Genomic DNA, 24,179 nt, shown 5'->3' with positions numbered 1-24,179 from the left:
CCTAGCATTCATTCATGCACTCATTGTCAATCGATAAAATAGTAATCGCATTAAAACATCATTGCATTGCGTGAGCATATAGAAGACTTTAAAAATAAACCCAAAGCTCAACACATTTCAAAGCAATCAAGTTGCTCCACATAAAGCAATGCCACTCTACACTAAGTAAATGTACACTTCTGTAAAAGAGGGATTAAAAATGTTGAGTAAATGGAAGAGAACATTTACAAAAAAAGACCTAATGCAGCAAAGTTTGAGTAGAGACCTGGACACATGGACAAATACCTATATTGGAGGACTCAAATTGACCTTGAGGAAAACATAACATTTATCTGATGGATCCCAGCCTAAACTGGGTCAATCGCATACTCTGCTAAAAACGTCAGCAGTCATGTTAGGGCTATGAATGATGCACACCATTTCTTTGGCTTAATTCTGTGGGCACTCAGGACTGGAGAAGCGAGTGCCAGTCTTTAGCGAGAGCTGGATGCAGTCCTCTTAGCCAATATTCATATAAAATCTACCTAAAGAGCTCCACAAACTCAAGTGCAGATGAATGGTGAAAGATATAGAACAGTCCAGATTACATACAGAAATGTACAGAGCTTTCCCCTTGTGCTGTGGGTGTTTTTAACGGAATCTGTTTATGCTAACAAAGTGTTGGCACTTTAACAAGAATCTAATTATGCCAGTCAGCCATAATGCCCTATTAGGTATTCTTAACCTACTAGTTCCCAAAGGCTTTGTCCAGGGGATTTTCCATGTCTCTCTTTTATAATACCTCCTTCCATTTGCTTCTGTTATCACTTATATGTTTATGGTCCATATCTTCCTCTCATTCCCAGCTTCCTTCCCCACCTGCAGGCATATATGAGCTGGCCCTACATTTTCTCATGTTGAACTCGTCAAAGAGACCAGTGCTGTTCTTGCTCTCTTGCAAGATACCAGGTTCTAAAACTTCATAAGAACTGCTCTTGTATCATATTCCACAAAGCCGAGGCTCGAATCAGCCTGCCAGTAACCTCCCTGACTGGAATACTGTGGCAGCCTACTAGTGGTCCTTCACATAAGTCTTTCTCCTCACTACTTAAAGTCCAAAGTTTGCCCTATAGGCACATAGCTGTGTCTCAATATTCTTATCAGTCTGGTTGGCGCTGTGCCACAAAAAGACCCCAGCTCAAAATATTGACATTGGTGTGCAAATCTATAAATCCCCACACGACCTCTTAGATATCTTAACTCGGTACACCCACACCCCAAATTGGAATTCCACCAATTCGCATCTCCCAACTTTGCCCAAACCTAATTAACTATCCTATCCATATACTAATCCTTTCACCTGGTAGGACCTCCTCCACTGGGCTTCACTTCCAGTCACTATCATGGCTTGTCCCTCTTTGCGGGAAAGTTAAACCACTGTGATGAATTGTTTACAGTGACTTAGAATCAATAATGGTTAGTATCCTGTCAGGAAGGCTCTTAGATGCGTTCTTCTCTCTGCTCAAAGGCAGCAGGAACCCTACATCCCCTAAAGCCAATGCAACAACCAACGTAGGGATTATCCAGAGTAGTGATGGATTGGACCCAGGGCAATGGGTTAGGACCCACTAACAAACAAAAACAAGATGATGAAACAAAAAAAATCAAGCTGTGCACGTCCCTGTGAAATAAAAGAGACTGCAATTTCCTAAAGATAATCTGGATACTAGCAGTACTATTGGTTTACCATCAGTCAACTCGATAAACGTAACTACACCTCCCATGTCTTCAGCCTAACCTCTGGTGAAAGAGATCCAACTCATTTTACTCACTCTGTTGGATGATTGATGCTTTAATCTGTGAATTCTAACTAAATAGTCATGATCTTTCTTTTGCTATCAATTTCTAAGACTCCAACTCATTCTTCTCTTTACTACTCATCATGGCATAGGCCATCACAATTGGCATTTCATAATTCTCCTTTGCTTAAGTTCTTGGATGTTGCATCATGCCCTTTAAACTATTGATGCAAATACTCAAGCTCTCTTTTATTCATGCAAATGTCCAATCACACCCAATACTATTCATGCAAATGTACCTGTGCAAAATATACAGGAGGGGTTTTGACTGACGACCTTAAAGTCAAGCCTTGGTTGCTTATTTGGGACAAATCCAGAGCATGTGCCTATGTAATGCTGATCCTTGAACCCATTATAGGCTAATCCCTGACACATTCCAAGTCTTAGACCAGACAGTATGCATATGTAAATATTGATCCTAACTTTACTGTTACTGATGGTTATACTTTGTGTTAACTTGCTGTTTCTTTGTCTGAGCTTTTAATAACACAAAGTGGGAATTCTTAAATCTATTACTGCATCTTTTTATGTTTGCTCTTATGGTTGCTTCTGTAACCGAACACAGTTTATTTGAATTGAATTGACACAAAGTGACATTTTTTTCCGCAACAGGTTCACCCATCTCGATGCATGTAAACCACCAAATCTGTCTAATGTCCTATGTACCAAAATGAATTGAAAGTGGGTTATTAATTTGGAAGGGGGTATCCTTTCCAATGTAATAAACAAACCCTGATGCGATCACAACGCATTCTGCAAAAAGCTCTAGTCAATGCCTGGCAGGTGTGACACAAGCAGCATATTCCCCATAGAAATGCTACTTAATTCCGAGCAGTACCGGCTATGTTAAAATCAAGAAGACAAGAAAATACAATTACCAAACCAGTTTAGAAACATAGGGAAGTATTTATTTAGCAAAAATCAAATAAAGGGATCTGGGGATATGATTTTGATTTTAATTGTAAGGCACAATAAGCCAGGAAGAAACAAAGCACCAAAAGCACTTCATTTCACAGTTGACAATGAGCTAGGCACAATTTCAGATCGACTGCAATGAAGCAGGGCCTGGGTATACCAGTGGGTCACACCTGTCAACGTTTATATCTTAACACCTAGTCTTATTTTCTGGAGTTCCAAATCCTCCACAGGGTGAAGGTCAAAAGCTGAAGCTGACAAGGGTCCCTCAAAGTAAAATAGGTGTGATTGATCTCCAGCTGAAGTTTTGGTGTCAAAAGCTTGGAGTCTGACAAACCTGTGTTCCCCAGCCACCAAGGCTCCTTCGCCGCCACAATAGGTTTGCTGCCTTGCCCGGTCCAAGGTTACATTTTGTCACTTTTTTAGATCTCAAAATACACTAAAGCGGCAAAGCTGGAAGCTGTAGCTGTGCAAAGCTCCATGACGCTGCATTCAATTAGCCCTAGGTCCCCCTGAGCCAGTTGTCAGCAATGTAAAAAGCAATAAGAAAGCTGAATCTTTCTTTCTTGCCCAGCAAGGGAGAGCCATAACTGGGAGTTTTTCGCCTGGTGACTCCTGTGCGCCTAAGGTTCTCAGGGCAGGCTTTACTCCACCCAAGGCTACTGCACGGTCCAGTGCTCAGTGGTCATCTGGACCTTAGTGGAGTCAGGGGTCCTTCTGCTTTTTGTGTCCCAGAAGCAGGTAACATGTACCAGGAGTGTCTCTCTGCTCAGATAACTCTCCCCTTCTTCTACCTGCAAGAGCTCTAGCCTAATCTCTAGCCACTTCCTTTGGAGATGAGTTGTCCTTCTGTGAGTCAGTGCTAGAAATGGTTTTCCATCTTTCTGGGGAGGAGTGAAAAATCTCAGATGACTTTGGAAATCATTTGTTGCAATTCCTGACAGCCCCTTTGGCATTCCAGCAAAAGAGATGTGAAAGAAAATCTTTATTCTACCAGCTGGTGCTGGCAACCTCCCAGACCGCTAATCCATGTTAAATGAAAACCTATTGACATAATTCCTGCATTCCACCTGCCAGAGGTAAAGCAGTTGTGTTTTCGGAGCCAGGTTATTAGTAGGACAATGTCTGGAGCAAGGTAGAGTGACAGAGTTCTAAATCAGTTTATTCTCTAGCTGCACAAAGTACACTTTGTTAAAATTACTTTTCCACAAAAGTTATCAAAAATCACCTTTCACCATTGAATTACATGTTTGAAGCTAAGAGAAAAATAACTTTTAATTAACTCTCTAGCATTTCCTCACACGTACCTATGAAAATGAGATTTTATTTAAAACTGTGTTTGGTCCAGGAAAAGGCTGCTTTACCTACAGAGGGAAAACAACATTTTGCAATTTAACACTCTAAGGGCATACTTTTCCAAATGTATAAAATGCTTCTTTTTTTATTTATTTAGCACCCAACCCACAGGGCTTACACATCACAGTTTAGGGGTTGCTCAGCTAGTATATAAAATTAGGTTTTTCTACATGTCCATTGCCGACAGGAAACACTAGAAAAAAGTTCATCTGTATTTTAGAAACTTTGGGAAAAGCTCATTTCCATCTACTGGTTCTGATCTTAAAACCCAATGGACTTGTGAGAGCTCTTCCTTTAATCAACTGTGGTGCTTCTGGATGTTATTTGAATCACACTTTCCAAGCATTACTTAATCTCTCAAAAAAGCTGAAGAAATTCTTGAGCCCATAGTAGAAATTGATGGCAGGTTTTTAGTGGCTGAAGGAGGTTATTTGGAAACTCCTGAATTAGCTATAGCTTTGGACACTGAGCATTTTGAACATATGCAGTTTGATCTCCCCAAAGTTCACTGTGGTTCTGGGAACTTCCTGGTTTTGTGAATACAATCCACAGATCAATTGGAGAGGACAGACTATTACTTTTTCAGAGAAGTTTAATGAGTTTCAATGTTTCTCACGAAAGGATTAAGACAAGACTTTCTGTTAGCCTGTTGTATGTTGCAACCAGAATATCACCCTCTTCAGATTCCAAAACCTTTTTAAGAATTTCCTGATGTTTTAGCAGGAAAGGGACTGATTAGTTACTACCAACCATATCATATGACTCTCCCATTGTTCTTACTGCAGAGACTGAGACTAACACTATTTTTATATGCAGTCACTATCATTTGCTACTCATATCGTTGTTATTGGATCAGATCAAATCAGCCAGGAACTCAAAACTCTATTTAGCGGGTGCATCAAATTTGGTCACAACATGGAAATGAGAAGAATGGAAGAGATAATTAACACAAGATACAGCCTTAGTCTAACAATTTTAAAAATTAAATTTTCAGAGACTTTCTATTTGTATATGTGGTAAATGTACCAAGATGGCAAACCTATTGGTTTTCGCAGAGTCATTGGAAGATCATCAGAGACTTGTCAAAGAAGTACTCAAAATACTGACACAAAATTCTTTGTTCTCTAAATTAAAGAAATGTACCTTTTTGGTGTGCTGGCCATGAATGAGAGAAGATATCAAAAGATAGTCATATCAATGTGCGGTCTGTGCTGAGGCCAAGGAACCTTGAAAGAAGCCTGTATGCTTGTTACAGCCTTTACCCACCTGTCAGTAAATGTGGTGTCAAATATCTAGAGATTCAATTACAGATTTGCCATCTTGAGATGGAATTACAATCATAATATAGTCATCGATTATCTCGCAAAGAGTGCAAACTTTTACCTTTACCAAAGATTCTCCCTTCTGCTACATTAGCTACTATTTTCCTTAAAGAAATTCTAAGGGTGCATGAACTCCAACATACATTCATTATAAATCGTCGATCCCAGTTTATAGCCAGATTTTGAAAGGAATTACTCAAACAATCAGGGGGTATACATTATTGCTCCAGCTATCATCCCTAGACAGCTGAACAGAGTGCTTGAACTCAACCCTAGAACAATATCTGTGAAGCTTCCTGATGCACCATCCAGAACAGTGGGTAAAGTGGATCCCTATTTCTACATTTTGATGTAACAACACTTTCCACACTTCATTAAAATACTCTTTATTCTTATGCTCATCTGGCTTTCCATTAACTTCAGGAATCAGATCAGTCCTAGTACACCTATGCTCTGCCAAAGCTGCATATAAGAAATATCTAGATAGGAAACGCAGTCTTACCCGATATTTCCAGGTGGGAGAGAAGGTGTGGTTGTCCACAGATTACTCTTCTATTCTGGCATCACATTCAACGTTCTCCCCCAACATTTGCTCGTCCCTTCCCCATCACTAGGTTAGCTAGTCCATCAGCATTTGTGCTAAGACTACCTTGTCAGTAGAGGATCCATTCGGTATTCTATATTTTGAGGGTCAACAAGGCAAAATATTCTATTTTAGTCACTACGCCCCCTACTTTAGTGAATGGTACACTGGAATACAAAGTAGAAGAGATATTGGATTCGCGGTATATGAGAAAATCCAATTGTAGTATTCAGTGTTGTGGAACGGTTACAACACATCTAATGATTTGTGGGAACCAGCAGTTTTCAGCAAAACTTTAAGATTGGTAAAATAATTTCATGGGATGCTTCCTGGCAAACCAAATCCAAGAGCAGGGGGAGTGTTTGGAATGGGGAACTGTCCAACCTCTGAGAAAAGCTCATCAGATAAGGTATAGACAATATCAGACATGGGAAACGCTCATTACAACGCAGGCGTTACATGGCAATGCCTTCACAACACAACCTATACATCACAAGTGCCTTTATATCGCATGCCATTGAAACGCATGTCATTACAACGCATGCCATCACAACGAATACCATTACAACGTATGCCATCACAACACATTATAAGGTTAGTAATGAGATCTTTAAGTTTTAGGGTGGGTATAGGTTTTGGGGTAGTTGGGAATAGTAATTTTTACCCCTACGCTATCCAACACTTACCCTACCCTTCCTACTGTTGCACTCACTGGAGTGGGAATAGTAATTTTTACCCCTACACTATCCAACACTTACCCTACTGTTGCACTAAAAGTATTATGCGTTGTAATGGTATGCGTTGTAATGATATGGGTTGCAATGGAATGCGTTGTAATTGTAGTTTAAAAAATGTGTGGTAATGGTATGCATTGTAAAATCATACGATGTAATGGTAGTTGCATTGTATAAACTACGATGTAAAAGCATGCGTTGTAACGTCATGTATTCTCAGACAGAGACAATGGTGGCACTTTAAGGTCACTTTATGTAAGGGTCTATAAACACTGAGAAGGCTAGAAAAAAAGTGTCTAGCAGCAGATGTTGTTATAAATTTATCTTGCTTTTGTATCATTTCTCACTTGATCTTGTCCCTCATGTTTATTATTTTCTTCCTGCTTGGGTCATCTCAACCCCTCCACTTGAGTTCCCACCATTGACTCTGATAGTACCTTCCTCAAGTCCTGCTGTACCTTACAGTGAATGCTGTCCTGCAGTCCTGAATGGCATCTGAACATCACTCAGCATTTCCACAAAATGGAGGAGTTCGATGACCTTCGGTGCTCCGAAAAGTTTCCAAGTTTGCCTGGGCCTGGTTGCACTGAAACTCCACCGCTCACGGGGTTAGCATTTATGTCCTGCCTGCCTGATGATTGTGTGAATTGGTTTTACATCTGTGTAGTTCTCACAATCTGGTGCTACATATGCCAGAGTCCTGTATGTCTGTGTTTTTTACAGCTTTCGTGCTGCTAATGTGGGCCAATGGGCCGCCTGTAATCTAAGAGTCCATTTTTTTTTTTAAAGTTCAAGTAAAGGTTTATTGAAGAATTACAATTATTACATAAACAATACTTCGTACACACAGTTATTTAACAATATCTGAAAGCATGAAAGAATACTTGAGAGTGTTGTTAATATATAAAAAAAACCTTCAAGGCATTAAAGTGTAACGTAGAAGATAATATGAATACATTCATAAATTCAGAAACATTACACATAGCTGTACATGTCCATATATACAGTTAAAGGGAATGCTATAGGGATTGATAACGTAGGCAGAATTATATGCAAATAAACATTAGGAAGTCAGGGAGGCTTGGTAACTTCTTGCATTGAGTGCTCAGGGGATGAAGCGTTTTTTGCTGCTGTGTTGACAAAGTCTGTAAGGGGGGACCAGAGGTGCAATCCTTTTCATAGCTAGGGAGATAGGGTGGACTAGAGCTGTATCTAGGCGGTAATTATGAAATACTGCATACCACCATGCTAAATAGGACAATTTGGAGGAGTCTTTCCAATATTTGGAAATCTGTTGAAACGCTACTGCCAGTAACAGGTCAATAAGTCTAAGCTGGGAATGACTTTTCTCCCATTCTGGTGCTAAGCTACCTAGGAAAATGTTGGTGAGCGATAAGGGCACTGTGGTATGAAAAATGATGTTAATTTGGTGCCAGACTTTTTCCCAAAATGTAAAGACATGTATGCATGTAAATAGCATGTGTTTAAGGTCTGTTTCATTTTAGGAGCATGACCAACATGTGTTAGGGTTTGTACTATGTATCTTATTGAGCTACATTGGAGCAAAAAAAAATCGATTGTAAAGAAAGAAAAGTGTTTGTGTTGTGCTGGCGGCTGTAGAAGATTTCCTGAGTTTTAAGCAAATTTTATTCCACAAAGTCACAGGCCAATTTGTTTTAAGATCGGATTCCCATGAGAGTTCTAGTTTGGTCTTCGGTCTGTTCCCAGGAGGTTCCATTAGACGAGAATAAATGTTCGAAGCTTTGGGGCTTATGAGACAAAGATGATGCCATGGGAAGAGGGGTTGGGATTGTGAGGAGGGTAAAGTTTGAAGTTTAGCATATGCCTCAATTAATACCTTCTGTAAGGTCAGAAATTTTGATTTAAAGGAGAGGGGTAAATGATATAGAGTTTGTATTTGTGTGAATTGAATGGGTGAGCCTTGATCAAAACATTGGTGTACCCAAAGTAAACCTTTGTTCCTCCAAACCTTCCAGTATATAGGTTTCCCTTTGATAAGGATGTGTTTGTTATGCCAAATTGTGGAATTAAGAAAAGATTCTGAGTTGTGTGTAACTAAATGGGGTGCGTTAGATAATAGTTTACATGATTGTTTAAGTATGGGAGTAGAATGTTTTTGTGGTTTTCGGGTAAAGGAAAGATATTCCTAGAATGAGAAAGGGGTTTAAAAAAGAGAGTTTGAGATCAACCCAAAGAGGCCTATTTTCGGATTGGACATTGATCCAGTGTGATAATTGTCTAAGTTGGAAGGCTTTGTGATAATTAGAGAAGTGGGGGAAGTTAACTCCTCCTTCGGATTTAGGTCTTGTTAATTTCTGTAGTGCCAGTCTTGGTTTTTTACCATTCCATGAACAAGAGGTGAGAATGGAATTAATTATTTCAAAAGAATTAGATGGAATGGATATTGGTATGTTAGAGAGAATGTATAGAACTAAAGGTGTCAGTATCATCTTAATAGTGTCTAGACGACCCACCAAGATAGATGCAGGGGATGCCATCTTGTGGTTAGTGATTTAAGTTTGTCAAGACATTTATCTATGTTTAGAGAGATGGATGTTTTAATAGAAGAAGAGAACCAGATGCCAAGATATTTTATATTTTTAGAATTCCAGGTGAAGTTAGAGATCTTAAAATCATCTTTGAAGGTGTATTTGGTTAAGGGTAATATCTCGCACTTCCCTTCTGTTTAATTTATATCCTGACACTAGACCATAATCTTCCACTTCCCCTAAAAAGGCTGCAAGTGAAGATTGTGGTTGGGAAAGAGAGAGTAAAATATCATCAGCATATGCTGCTAATATAATTTGTTGAGGGTCTGAGACAAAGCCAATGATAGATTGATATTGGCGGATTTTTGACAGGAATGGTTTTAAAGGTAAATTTTAAAAAAAAAGGTGATAAGGGACAACCTTGACAAACTCCTCGTTTAAGATTAAAGTAGGGGGAAATGAAAGCATTAGCTGAGATTGCAGCTTTGGGTTCTGAGTAAAGTAAGGCAATTAAGGATGTAATTTTTGGTCCGAAACCGAACCACTTAAGAGCGTGGGATATAAATGGCCAGTGAACCCGATCAAAAGCTTTCTCTGCATGTAACGCAATTGCGGCTAGTGAATCGGAGTAATGTGATGATTTGGAGATAATGTCGAAGAATAAACGTGTGTTATCTGTGATATTTCGTCCTTTGACAAAACCTGATTGCTCCTTGCCGAGTAGTAGGGGAAGATGTGGTTCTAGTCTTAAAGCTAAAGCTTTGGAGAATATTTTATAGTCCACATTGACGAAGGAGATGGGTCTGTAATTTTTACAAAAGCGTGGGTCTTTATCGGTTTTCGGTATTAGACAAATCAAAGCTTCAGAAAAAGAACCAATGGATTTACGGGAGGCTATGAAGGAAGAAACAAGAGTGTGTAAATATGGGAGTAATAAATGAGCAAAGTGTAAATAAAATTCCACTGTAAAGCCGTCAGGGCAAGGGGCTTTGTCTTTTTTAAGAGTCTGTAGAGCGCTGAATAATTCTGTTTGTGTGAGGTCAGATTCCAGTGATGTTAGATCCAGTTGGGGATTGATGTGTTTTTGAATAGTGGAAAAGTACTGGGAGATATCTGTATCAGAAGGTGTATTTTCTGGTGTATAAAGAGATTTGTAGAAGTGAACAAATTCTTGAAGGATGTCAGGGTCTTTGAGTTTTGGTGTTTGATTGTCATCTATAATGGAATCAATATGAAGTTTTTGTTGTTTAATTATTAAATAATTAGCTAGGAGTTTGCCTGATTTATTTTGGCCTCCATAATACTTTGCAGAGGATTTTAGTAGATATAAGGAAGCCTGTTTAGTAGTCGCCTCATTGAATGCTATCTTCGCATTAATGGGGTCTTTAAGAGAATCTTTTGACTTAGAAGTATAAAACGAATGTTCAAGCCTTTTGATTTTATCAATAAGAGTATTATGGGACATGCAGAAATCTTTGCATTTGTTTGATACAAATCAATCATGAAGTCTCTAGCAGTGGCTTTGAAAGCATGCCATATAGTATGAAAGGATAGATCTTTTGTTAGATTAATAGAGAAGAACTCTTGAGAGAAGTAAGAAAAAGATGAATTAACCCCTTCAGCGTGGCGCGGATTACCGCGCTGTGCTGAAGGATTCGTGCGCGGGCGGGGCCATGACGGAGCGGTTCCGTCATCCGCACAGCGCAACCGATGCGCATGACGGAACCGCTCCGTCATGCGCATCGAAGGGGTTAAACTTGTGGTCAAGAAGTAAAGAGTTATTAAAACGCCTTTTTTTCGTTGATGTGGAGTGATTCAAAAGGTCGAGTTGGATCGAAATAGGGTCATGGTCTGAAATAAGTATAGGACCTATATCAGCAGAGCGTAAGGATTGGACAACGTTTCGTGAAATAAAAATGTGGTCAAATCGGGATTGTGTTTGGTGTGGGTGGGAGAAGAAGGAGTATTCTCTTGTGGATGGGTTACAAAGGCGCCACGAGTCTTTCTTTGTTTAATAGTCTGTATGAAAGCCTTATGTGCTGCATTTGAGTGAAAGTGGAAACTAGAGTTTCTATCAAGAAACGGATCCATCACTTGATTACAGTCGCCTGCAAGGATGAAGTTATCTGACGGATATTTTTTAGTAATAATTGAGAAATGCATGTCCAAAAGCTTGGATCACCAGTAGTAGGAGCATAAATGTTAAGTAAGGATAATGAGGTCCTCCCTAACAAAAGATTTGTGAAGATCCATCTACCGTCAGTGTAAGCCTCCTGAGAAACAAGCTGCGCTTTCAATGCCTTGTGACAGAGAGTTATAACCCCATTTCTTTTCTCATCTCCTGGCGAGAAAAAAACCTCACCAACCCAATTTCTTTTAAGCTTGAGTGACTCGCTTTCAGTAAGGTGAGTTTCTTGCAAAAATGCGATATTAGCATCTAACTTTGATAAGAGGGACATGACTCTCTGTCTTTTAATAGGGGAATTCAAGCCTCTGACATTCCATGAGATAAATTTTAGAGACAAATATCGATTAGAAGAATTAAAGACATAAGTGGACCAATAACAGAATGTACGTTATAAACAATAACTTTTCCAAGAAAATCAGCAGTAATCGCAAAATAAAGGCTTTGAAGAAATTTTATAATATGTACGAAGATAATAGATGTGAAAACCAATTTAAGACGAAAGAAAGAATAGAGTAAAGGAAGAGAAAGAGATAAAGGACACAATGGAGGAAAGAATGATGTATATAAGAGAACTGGGTAAGAAGATAATACATATATACGTGAAATACAAAAGGATATAAGGAAGGGGGGAAAAATTGTACAAATAAAAATATGGGAGCAGAAGGAGTAAAGAAATAGAAATGATGCGGATACAATACGAAAAAATAAGAATAAAGTGATCATACCTACATAGAACTCAAAACAATGAGTGGGGTGGGGAGGAGGGTGAGGCCACATGGAACGATGGGACGTCCAGACTTCAGGAAGTGAGGCGGGGAAGACTTCAGGATGACACGACATATATGACATACAAATTGGGCAGACTGAAACGGAACCTGTAAAAAGAAGATAGAGTTAGCATTATCAAATTTTACTATAAAGTATTATAGTAGAGGGAGGCAAATTACAAACTAGTAACCTGAAAACTAAAGATAAATACTAAAACATGCCATCCAAAACAGCTCTATGTAACCTGGGTTACAGATTTAAAATCTAAAAAAGGAGAACAATAGTGAAAGAAACTGCATATAATTAAACCATATCACAACTTTTCATTTGAATTGAGTACTCGTGGTGTCCATTTGTTCTGAAGAGTGAAAATTGAGAAAATGTTGTAGCTTGGTTGGGTCTTCGTATACTGTGGTGTTGTTGTTGAAGGTAACTTTGAAAATTCAGGGATGAAACAAACCAAAACGAGCACCAATGGAACAAAGCGCTGGTCTCATTGCAAGGAACTCTCTGCGTCGATCTGCTGTGGGTTTGGCATAGTCTTGTGAGAAGAATAGTTGGTGTCCTGAGAAAGAGATCCATTTCATGAGCCTGGCTGCTTTTAGAACTTTGAGAAGATCAGTGTATTCCAAAAAGTACAAGATAAATCCTCTCGGTTTTCGTATGCGGGAAGAAGCTGAGTGCGTCGGACCGAGACGATGTGCGCGTTGAATATTGAGAGTGGTGCTTTCAGGTAAATTAAGCAGTAGGTAAACTAAGCAGAGTTGGTAAAATTCTTTGGAAGAAGGAAATCACGTCTGGCCCTTCTGAACCTTCTGCTATGCCATAGATGCGAAGGTTATTCCTCCTATTTCTGTTTTCGAGATTTCCAACTTGTTTCTGCAGAGCTATGACTTGAGAATGAAGATCATCTGTTTTAGCATATGATGAGTTCAGCGTCTCAACATTATGTTCAAACTTGATAACTCTTTCTTCTAGTTTCTCCCAACCATTTGTGAGGAATTGTATTTTGGTATTGGTTTATTCAACAAATGGTCTTAAGGCTCGGATCTCCTCCAGAAGTAGATCCATGGAGACTGATGAGGTCTGCTTTGGCGGGGTGGGGAGATCTTTTTTCAATCTTTTAGAGGTTACTTTAGTAGCTGCCAAAGAGACAGCAACAGGAGGTGGAGATGCCATTTTAGGTGAGGAAACCTGAGGCACGTCCATTTTGAAAAATGAAGCACCTTGATGATTTACACCAGATATGTGTGTTAGAAATAACACTAACGGAAAATGTTTATTCCGAGCTCTCACAATTATTGAAGTTCAATAGCACATCTGTTCATGTCAATAATAACATTTGGAAGAAGAAAAACATAAGTTGAATAACATAGAAATTGTGGCATACATCAAACAATTGAATAAAGATATTTGAAAAGCACACATGTGTCTGAGTATTAATTGAAAGAAATTGAAATGAACCACCTTTTATATGTAAACCCAATTACAATCAAGAGAAAAAAGTGGAGATGGAAACAGTCTGTGAAGAAAGTTATGAAGTGGGGGTCACTTCAAACATGGTGAGTATTGAGCTGAGAGGACTCGGATAGTGTCCATTAAATCATAGCCTGGAAGGATTTTAACATAGTATGCTGATGTGCTGTAGAATACTTATGGATATAGCTCAAAATTACTTAGTCTCAGTCAGTGTATTTTGATATGAACTCCATATCCTGCTTGTAATGTGGACATGAATGTTTGCCTTCCATCTTACGTATGGCACAGAAGCTGTCCTCATATACCATAATAGGGCTTGAGCACACAGAAATGCAATTGAAGTATTTGTGAAACACTCTATTACCTCAGAATTGTCAAATAGTGCTGCCATCTGTGTGGAAACACTTGGGACCTCAAGAAAATAGGCTGCGCGTTACATTCACGCGTACCTCTGGACGCGAGCATTTACAAAATGGTGGCCGACACTTCTGTCCGGTCGCGGGAGAAAAGAGCGCTATTACTTCAGTTTTCGTTGGGAGAGACTCCGTACTTCACCTCTGCGGGTGCAACAACAGTTCCGACATCCGCTCGTAGAAGATAGGGAGCGTGCGCCACGTGTTTGCTTAGGAGAATCCCGTCGTCATATCGCCATCACTCGCCAGGTCTGGAAAGCGTCACCATCTTCCTTGGGCGCAAGCCACGCCCCCCCTAAGAGTCCATTCTTGATCTTCAACTACTAGTCTACTGACATGAGCGTCACCGTCTCCTGTACTCTTTTTTTCCCCTTAGCTCTGGATTTCCTACACAGTGTTGGGAATTAGATAAAGGCTATGAGTTAATTCCTAAGTGGAGATAGTGGGATTGGCCTTACTATTCAGTGTCCAGTTCTCCTAAGTTTGTGACAGAAGGTGAAATGTAATTTTACGTACACAAACTGGACAGTGGACCAACTTGACAAAAGGCACCAAACTCAGAAATTATACCAAAAAATATGTTTTACAAGAACCAGAAATACTCTTGTGTGCAGAACCACAATGGCGCCTTCTGTCCAAAGGAACCACCCCGGTCTACAGGGTCGATAGAGCAAGGAAACTTGTATCGTGGTTGCACCACTTCAATTAAATGTAATCAAATAGTCCACATTGGATCTGTCAAATAGTTAAATGTCCTTCTTTATTGTTCATTTGTAATCTTCTTTCTTTTAGACAAAACACAGCCAACGCGTCGTTTCGTTCTCACAAGAGAACTTCTTCAGGGCTGCAAAATTTAAACATATATAAAAAAATATATAAAAGACCCTTATATATAAACATGTATAAATACAAACATGTAAAAGTAACATACCACATTTAGATAAAACAGACCTGACATAATACCACATAAAAAAGCATCACCATGTGTAGTATGTCATAATAAATATGTTAGAATACATAGTGATTCAATAATAACCATATAATTTTGACTTCAAAGGAATTGACCAATGTGTGACCATTTTCCAAAAATAACATACCAAAAACAATTAAACATAATTTGTAAGAAACAAATCAAAATGAAATCCACATTTGACCATAAATGTACAAAACCAAAGAAAAAGAGAAGGGAACGAGGGAGGAAAAGATGAAGAGAAAATGAAACATACCATATTTGATTTCCACGAAGTAGTGGATGTAAATTTTGTAACTATGCATTCCTGGTCCAATACAACCTACGCGCCCAGTGCTTTTAATTCAACTGTGAATGCAAGCATAGTAAACAACCGAGAGTATAGCTAAGTGGAACTACCCAAAAAAGACATCATATATGCATGCATATTATATACAAACTGAAAAAACTACGATAATCAACCTACCTTATAGGTTGAGAAGAATGCTGTTGCCATTCTAAGATCACTATTAGTATTTTCCATGAAATGGTGATATGATAGTCACTAGAAGTTCCTTAGTCCATAGCTACAACAGGAGCATCACAACAGTACCTAATTGACTTTGACCATCATAAAACGGTATGTTAGTGTCCATACCCTCAAACAAATGAAAATTATGACCAAAAGCCCTAGTGATACAATCATTAAGTTCACAGTCTTCCACTTAATCCTGTACCACTCAATGATAATCATGCATTGTGTAATATTGCATCACAAACAATGAACAGGTATCAAAAACCAGATGGCCATCCCAAAATCAACCGCGTGCTAGACAGTGCCATTACACTAATGTAACGCTTATAACACAAAGGGTGATAAATCGCGCCATTAGCTGAATATGTACATACCCGCTACTTGGACAGTTGTACATAAAGAAAAAACTTTGTATCGGAACGGAACAGATATAAAAATGCCACACTGGGGAAGGAGCATTTATGTATAAGCCAAAACCACATAGAATCAGGGGTCGCTTAACTATTGACACCCAATAAGTCAATGGGAGACTCACATATAGGTGTTCTCAGAAACCCAGAAACTACCAAATGCGATATGGCAACGTAGTTAGATGATAAATATTAAATTTCCCCACTGTATTTAGTAGCGGGCATATAGTTCTAATCGGCATTCTAAGTGATTCCATACAAATAACTGTTAAAATAACATGAATTGAACCGATAGAAAGCGATAGCAGACACTAACGCCACGATCCACAAGAATCCGTGTGAGATTCGCAATAAATATATCAAATGAGTCCACAAAAAAGCACCAAATGTGTCCATAGTTTTAAAGGAACACATTAACAAATGACTCGTTCCTACCTGTCGTAGAGATATTGTAGTGCCTATCAATCTCCCGGCGTGCATAGTCCCGCTAAGGTTTCAAAAGCGCGAATGACGGGTTACCGTCATTAAAAACCGCACCAAACGTGCGTCTGACGTCACATGTGCGCATTCGCGACTCACTAGTGTAAATACTAGTCGAGTGTGATGAATATGGCCGCCATATTGGAGTGTGAACCATGTTCAAAAAGTAACAATGTATACACTAGACCGCATAATGATGGACATAGTTAAATAAAGCCTCGAAAAAATCTGTGGTTTAAAAAGCATTTAGATGTTATTCATATCTACCTATTGTAAGGCGTTATTGTGCCTATCGATCTCCCAAAAGCCTGAATTGCGCCACTATTTCAAAAGCGAAAAATAAAGAAGTAACTCCGTGTAAATGGAAATGTACATCTAACATCATGTGTGCGCATCGCAATTCCCTGATGTCGATAAGAGTGATAGTGCTTGTCCGCTATAGCCGTCCATACTTGAGAATGAAATATAATTTGTGCAATTTTTTCTATGGATAATAGCCATGTATAGCAATAAGGCACTATTCTAGAACTTAATTAGATATAACATCAGAATATACCCAACAAGTATCAACGTTCATCGCAATAACAGGCGAAATCCACGTAAGATAATGTGTTACGTGAATAGGCAATGTGAGGGATAGCATATATCGTACTAGTCACATCTCACACCAGTTATATAATGCTTAAGACCAAAATTAAGGAGAGAGGAAGAAAAAAGAAGAAGAATATTCTGTGTTACTAGCTTGGAAAGAGAACAACAGATTGACACCTATATATGACATCTTGGCATCAAAGGGAATCCAATGGGAGTCTTCCAAAAGGCCAATCGCAAAACAAAATGAGTAATATAATGATACCACCAATTACTTACGAATGGTGGCCCAGATGACTAGGAAGTGAGCAACAAAAGGGGGATGCTATAGAATATTGATCAAATATCTGGAGAGGACATATATGGGCTTTAGATGTGATTGATGAAGCCCAAACGTAGAACCCAGACATTGTCTTAACAGCGACCATTCACAGATAATTATGCATTTCATCATCTGAATTATGTCCCATCTCTATGCATCTAAGGCGACATATCCACATGGCCTTTTTTTTACGAAGAGTTAATTCTCTATTTCCACCACGAGGGTTAAGAGGAATATGGTCAATACCGTGAAACCATATTTTGCTATTTTCACTGTGGTGTTCTCTCATGTGGTATGTCATGGGATATTTCAAATCATAGTTCTTAAATGCTCTTATATGCTCCTGGATGCGTGATTTAAGCGGTCGCACCGTGCTGCCTACATACATTTTATTGCAATCATAGCCCAGTATATATACAACATGACTTGTTTTACAATTAATAAATTGTCTTATATCATATTCTTTTGTTGTATTGTAATGAAATTTTTTGATCTTGTTCTTACCAAACGGGCAGACATTGCAACTCGAACATGTGTAAAAACCCTTCGGTGTAGTGGGCAGCCAGGATTTAGGATTTGTATGTCTAGGGTAACTAGGACACAACAGATTGCGAAGTGTTTTGCCTCTCCGAAATGTAATCCTGGGTGTGCTCTCAAATTAGGTATCTCATAAAGCAATCCCTAGTGCCGCTTAAGAATATTGAATAAACTGGCACTGTTCTTTGTGTATTGTGTAATAAAGGCTAAACGTGACCCTTCTTTCCTTTTGTGATTAGCACTTGTATGTTTTTGTAACGTGCTTGCTCTAGTAACCTTTTTAATTCTTGAATCAGCCTTTGTCAAAATATCTTCAGCATAACCCCGTTGTCTAAACCTTTTTTTCACTTCACTGATGTTATCCCTAAATGACTCATCTGAGCTACAATTTCGGGAACACGCACCATTTCTCCAAATGGTATATTTTTGATGACTGATTTAGGATGTGAACTAGTTGCTTGCAATGTACTATTGCATGACGTACTTTTGCGAAAGATGGTGCTGTGTATCTCATTGTTATTAATATGGAAAAGAATATCCAAAAATTCAATACTGCTTTGGCTGTACTTTAAGGTAAGAAGTACGTTATGGGGATTGCTTGTTTAGGAAAGCATGATATTCTATAAGTTGACTAGGGGTACCTTTCCATAACATGATGATATCATCAATATACCTCCCCCAGAAGACAATCATGTCCATGCAGGGGGAGGCATATTTTCCCCAGGCATGCTCCCTCTCCCACCAGCCCATGAAAAGGCCGGCGTACGAGGGAGCAACCCTACTTCCCATCGCAGTTCCTTGAATTTGATGGAACCAGGTCCCCTCGTGCAAGAAGAAATTGCGTGATAGAATAATATCTGTCATATCCATCAACATTTCATTGTGTTCGGCATGATTAGCTGTGTGTGTTGCCAAGAAAGAATACACGGCCGTCATGCCGAAATGTTTGTGGATGCAGGTGTACAAACCACTCACATCCATGGTGACAAACATCAAATCATCCGACCATGATAAGGCATCAAATTTTTCCAGGATATCCCTGTGTCTTGTATGAAAGCAGGCAGATTGGTTACAAAAGGCTGGAGGAAATCATCCACATATTGGGAAAGTCGTTCCGTAGGTGAGTCAATTCCTGAAATGATGGGGCGGCCTGGAGGGAACGCACCCACCTTATGGATTTACGGAAGGATGTAAATGCAAGGGGCGGGGAGATTACTAACAGTCAAATATCTACATTCTGCTTCAGAAAGCAAACCGCTCTCACCCCAATCAAAGATCTTAGCAATTATATATTCGGTTGTTTACTATGCTTGCATCCACAGTTGAATTAAAAGCACTGGGCGCGTAGGTCGTATTGGACCAGGACTGCATAGTTACAAAATTTACATCCACTACTTCGTGGAAATCAAATATGCTATGTTTCATTTTCTCTTCATCTTTTCCTCCCTCTTTCCCTTCTCTTATTCTTTGGTTTTGAACATTTATGGTCAAATGTGTATTTCATTTTGATTTGTTTCTTACAAATTATGTTTCATTGTTTCTGGTATGTTATTTTTGGAAAATGGTCACACATTGGTCAATTCCTTTCGAGTCAAAATTATATGGTTATTATTGTATCGCTGTGTATTCTAACATATTTATTATGACATACTACACACGGTGATGCTTTTTTATGTGGTATTATGTCATGTCTGTTTTATCTAAATGTGGTATGTTACTTTTACATGTTTGTATTTATACATGTTTATATATAGGGGTCTTTTATATATTTTTTTATATATGTTTACATTTTACAGCCCTGAATAAGTTCTCTTGTGAGAACGAAACGCGTTGGCTGTGTTTTGTCTAAAAGAAAGAAGATTACAAATGAACAATAAAGAAGGACATTTAACTATTTGACGGATCCAATGTGGACTATTTGATTACATTTAATTGAAGTGGTGCAACCACCATACAAGTTTACTTGAAATGTAATTTTGTTTTACCTATGAGTCCGTGATTTTTTTGTTGTCCATGGAGATAGGATTTCGCACAGGAAAGGGACGGGACAATGGAGAGAAATACTAGGAAGAAATTAAACTACTGATAAGTAATAGAAGCATATCTTACATCTAATGGGCATTTTTTTGCATTTTACAGGACTTGAGCCATATGATAACAGTGTCTTTCCATGTAAAAATAAGCACTGACATAGGCAATCATTTGTTAGATGAAAGTGTTATTTGATATAGTGGATGTATGTGTGTGACACGTGAAGATGCACAATAAAATAAAAGATGTTTATGTACCCAAATACACACAGACACTATGCAACATATATGAAAATACAGTCAGACACAGATGAATGTCTGAACTGAAATATTAATGTTCTGACAGCCTGTGACCTCACATACCAGGTTGCTGATATCATGTATACCTTGGCAGCTGACACAGTCACTTGCCTGGGAGGTTGAGGTCATTACCTCTGCCACCTCATTGGTGGTTATCTCATAGTATTTAGTTGTGAAGGGAAACATGGCCAGAGGTAAATATATCCATATTTAGATATGAGGCATATTGTCCCAGTCTGTGCCGCAGCACATCCTTAACCTCTTCTGTGCCCATGACGAGATAGTCTCGTCATGGAGCACAGTTGCGCTGTGCCCATGACGAGACTATCTCGTCATGAACCCCACCCACTAATGCAACGCCCGGCACAGGAGGGGGAAAGGGCGTGGCACAGAAGGGGTTAACTGGGTGTGTCTGGCGCAGTCTGGGATATTGTGCTCCATTACCATTGATACACTGTTTAGAGTGCATGCACGAACCCGCACCTGCACTCTGAACAGCGCATTAGTGAAAAACAAACCAGTTGTTTGAAGCCACTTGTCTGCTTTGCACTTGCAGCCAGAGACCCAGCCTCAATTTAAGGGGGTGGAGGGGTATGGATCCCCGGTAGGAGGATGCAGTGAGTGGCTCCACCCACCTGCAGCTGGATGCCTGGGTGGACCTCTACAGCCTTCGAACCCCAGGCACAAGACACAAGACATTAGGTAGCACAGTGTCTATGTGTAATTTTCTATGTGGTTCACAGTCAGGGAATATCTTTATGCCTCCGCCCCTTCATCTATAATATGGTGTGGGTGCAATGGGAAAGGGTCCATTGTTTGCAAGGTGCCACAACCTCATGCTAATGAGTGAATCCTCCCTCGTGATAATGTGAGCGCAAATTACATAAAAGGCCATGCAGGCTTCTGTGACCCTTTCTGTAATACCAAAGTGCTCTGGGCACAAATAACTGTTGCATATGTCCGTTGTTGTGCCCTGGGCACTTTCTATATGATCCCTGGAAACTAGAGATGGGCGAGCCACTGAAAGCTCGGGCCAGGCTCGAACCTAAAGCCAGGCTCTGGCTCATCTTGACTTCTGTTGGAACCTTGAGTCCATAACAAGTGGAGCTTTCACCTGGCTTCTGCCTCCCTCTCTCCTTCCACCCAGAATGTGGTGTTATGATCACAGCTTCTCACTATGAAACTGGGGAAAAAGGTTCGTGTCTCGGCATCAACTCAACATCCTGTGATTCTGGGCAACTCACGCAATCTCCCCGTGACTATAAACAATGCATGTGTCCTTGTGTACTCTAACTGATGCTCATGTAGAGCACTCCAATGCCTTCTGATCGAGTTTGTGATATATTTGCAAAAGGGAACTAGGAGGTAAAAACAAAGCCTTACATAAGGGAAGACAAATAGATACCCGTTTACTGGCTGATATGTACAAAGTAAAACCAGAGAACCTGGATAGATTCGCCTTCCCGGCTCACTAGTGTGATCTTATGCAAAGATTTTTTTCCTCCAAAGCTCTTTTTTCTTCGTGTCTGAAGGCACTTTCAAATATGTGAGTTCAGATAACCAGTTGTACAACACTATCACTTTTAATAAGTACTTCTTTGTGAACTGCTATAATGTGCCCTAATAATGTCAGTTTCCATATGTTAAATATACTTTTTACATTTTTAATAGAATTTGTTATATTTTATGTGATGTTTGGTGAATGTTTTCCAATGCAAATATTTTCATGGCTCGGCTCGTCCACGAGCTCTAAGATCCGAGCCAGACCCCTGTCTCCGCTCTCCCTGTTAATTTGTTGGCTCGCCTACCTCTACTGGAAACCGTGATTCAAGCCAACTTCATTGAAGCAGTCTCAATTCCAAAATAAACTGAATTAATAATCCTAATGGATTATGGATTGGATACCTACAGAAGAGAGGAAATATGGAAAAACAATTAATGTATTTTATCTCAGTTGAAGGATGTTTTCTACACGTCCACTTACCACTGCTGATTTATCAAGGCCTGGAATATATTTCCATTCCTAGGAAGGCGACAGTGAGAGATCTTGTAACCAGAGTTGGGGTCTTGGGAAAAATGCGTTTCACTGAACAGAAACTACTCAAGCCCAGACCTCAATGTGGAGCAGCTCTGCGCCGCACACCTGGTCACTGAAATCAATGTTTCTGTTTCATTGAAAACACAAAGCACGCCTGAGTGTGTGTTGCTGTCACAGCAACAGTAACGAGAGTGTATGGAAAGCAGGCATTTGCATATACACATCCAAGAAGGCATGCCACCTCAAAGGAAGCATTGATGTATCACTCCCCTCCCAGCTGTCCCTTCTCAGAGGGATGCACTGGTTGACGGCGAGATTGAGAACACGGTGTGATCCTGTGCATCTTTTCTTTGATCTTTTGATCTCTGCAACAGAACAAAGGCTTGAAACACAACCATGAACCCAGTGTGAACAGCAAATAAAATGAATTGATATTTACATGCGTGTTTGTGTCACAAAGAAACAGACTGCATGCCGTTAGCGGCACTGCACTGACCCGCATGGTGACTGCCAAGCCGCACACCCTGCCCATGATGGCGCCCCGCTGGACGGCGCCCCGCTGGCGGTGGGGCTGCTCCAGTAGGTGGCCAAGTTTGCAGGAGAGACTGGCCCCGCTGGGATGAGGCCAGAGAGCATGCAGGTACAGAAGGACTGTTGAAGGCTGTACTCGAGGCCCTCCTGGTGCCTGTGCACAGACACGGCCTGCTTCTGCGTGGGATGGCTGGCATTGCAAAGCATGATGGGGTGAGCCAGGTACATGGGAAGGGTGTATGATGCCTACCACTTTCCCCTCATATTTACTACTGCTGATGGAGGCACTTGCTGTGCCATGGTTCCTGCTCACGGCTACTCCGGTTAACAGCTTGGCACTTGAAACTTGGCGCCTTCCGATAGTGATGCAGGAACATCCTGGTGGCATTGGAGAGATGTTGCTTCAGAGTCGAGCACCAAGCACTCTGTGTGCAGACGGCTGCCTCTAGACTCTAGTCAGCATCAATAACTGGAGGGGTTGGATGCCAACCAATGGTCGAAGTGGAGGAGAAAAAGTTGGGGAACTGTGGGCTAAGAATCAAAGGGCAGGAATAACCCGTGAATTGGGTCAGTGGGCGGAGTCAGAGGTGTGGCAGGAAGAGCAAAATATCCTAATTTTTTGTATTGTTTCCCATTTCACTAACTGGTTACATTTTATTACATTATTTCATTTAACTAATGGATACAGATGTTTATTTAGGGTTTAATATGAGTTATTGACATTAACATACACTCACAAAGTGAGATTCATTTCCAATCACAGAATGTCCCAAATATCCTTAAAAGTGGAATCGCAAGCCATTTGTCTCCCAGCCATTGAGTTTCTGTCATCAGCACTTCTCCTACCTTTTTCCACAAGAGCAGTTCGAACATGAATAGCAAAATATCCTAGTTTGCAAATGTTTTCCACATAATTAAGGCTCTGCCATATTTGCCACATAATACATAATCTGCTGCATAATCTGACGATTTCAACTAATGAATTGTTTATAGCTCAAACAGATCAAAAGTTACGAACAAATGTGACTTGTGCTGCTGTGAAGTGGAGGGCCCGTTGTAAAGGTTGACTGGCCACCTTTCTCACTGCTGCGGTTGTATGTTCCACTGGTACTAATAAGGACAAATCTTTGCAGAGACTGTTAGCATGTGTAAAAATGTCAAAATAATAAAGTATCAGAAAATGTACAGCAAAACTAATACCAGTGTAGGATGTCAGAGCACTTTATATCACACATATTACACAGAGACAATCAATCATACCCGTGGAAATCACTGTATAGGAAATGTTACACAACACAAAGGACTACAAAGTGTAGGAGTCACATGACAACCATACTAGTAGGCACCATA

At 39.8% G+C, this 24,179-nt stretch overlaps 1 protein-coding gene across 12 annotated transcripts in view; it reads right to left on the bottom strand.

The window, feature by feature from the left end:
- The window catches only part of LOC146867209 (uncharacterized), a 297,713-nt gene that overhangs the window by 91,677 nt on the left and 181,857 nt on the right, over positions 1 to 24,179 (bottom strand). For 8 of the 12 annotated variants that reach the window (XR_014961099.1, XR_014961098.1, XR_014961105.1 and 5 more), the window contains one exon: positions 12,172 to 12,321. Coding sequence is in view for 1 of the 12 variants with exons in the window: in XM_085603825.1 (XP_085459951.1) it covers positions 12,172 to 12,295 (124 nt within the window). In the remaining 11 variants the exon portion in view is untranslated. Of the gene's footprint in view, positions 1 to 5,252; positions 5,376 to 12,171; positions 12,322 to 24,179 lie in introns of those variants that run through there. The other 4 variants (XR_014961107.1, XR_014961103.1, XR_014961104.1 and 1 more) reach the window with 2 other exon arrangements.

The sequence above is a fragment of the Triturus cristatus genome, chromosome 1_2 (assembly GCF_964204655.1).
Source record: "Triturus cristatus chromosome 1_2, aTriCri1.1, whole genome shotgun sequence".
In the NCBI taxonomy this organism is placed as follows: domain Eukaryota; kingdom Metazoa; phylum Chordata; class Amphibia; order Caudata; family Salamandridae; genus Triturus; species Triturus cristatus.
Note: the sequence above shows the minus strand (reverse complement) of the source record. Positions and strands in the feature narration are given on the sequence as shown.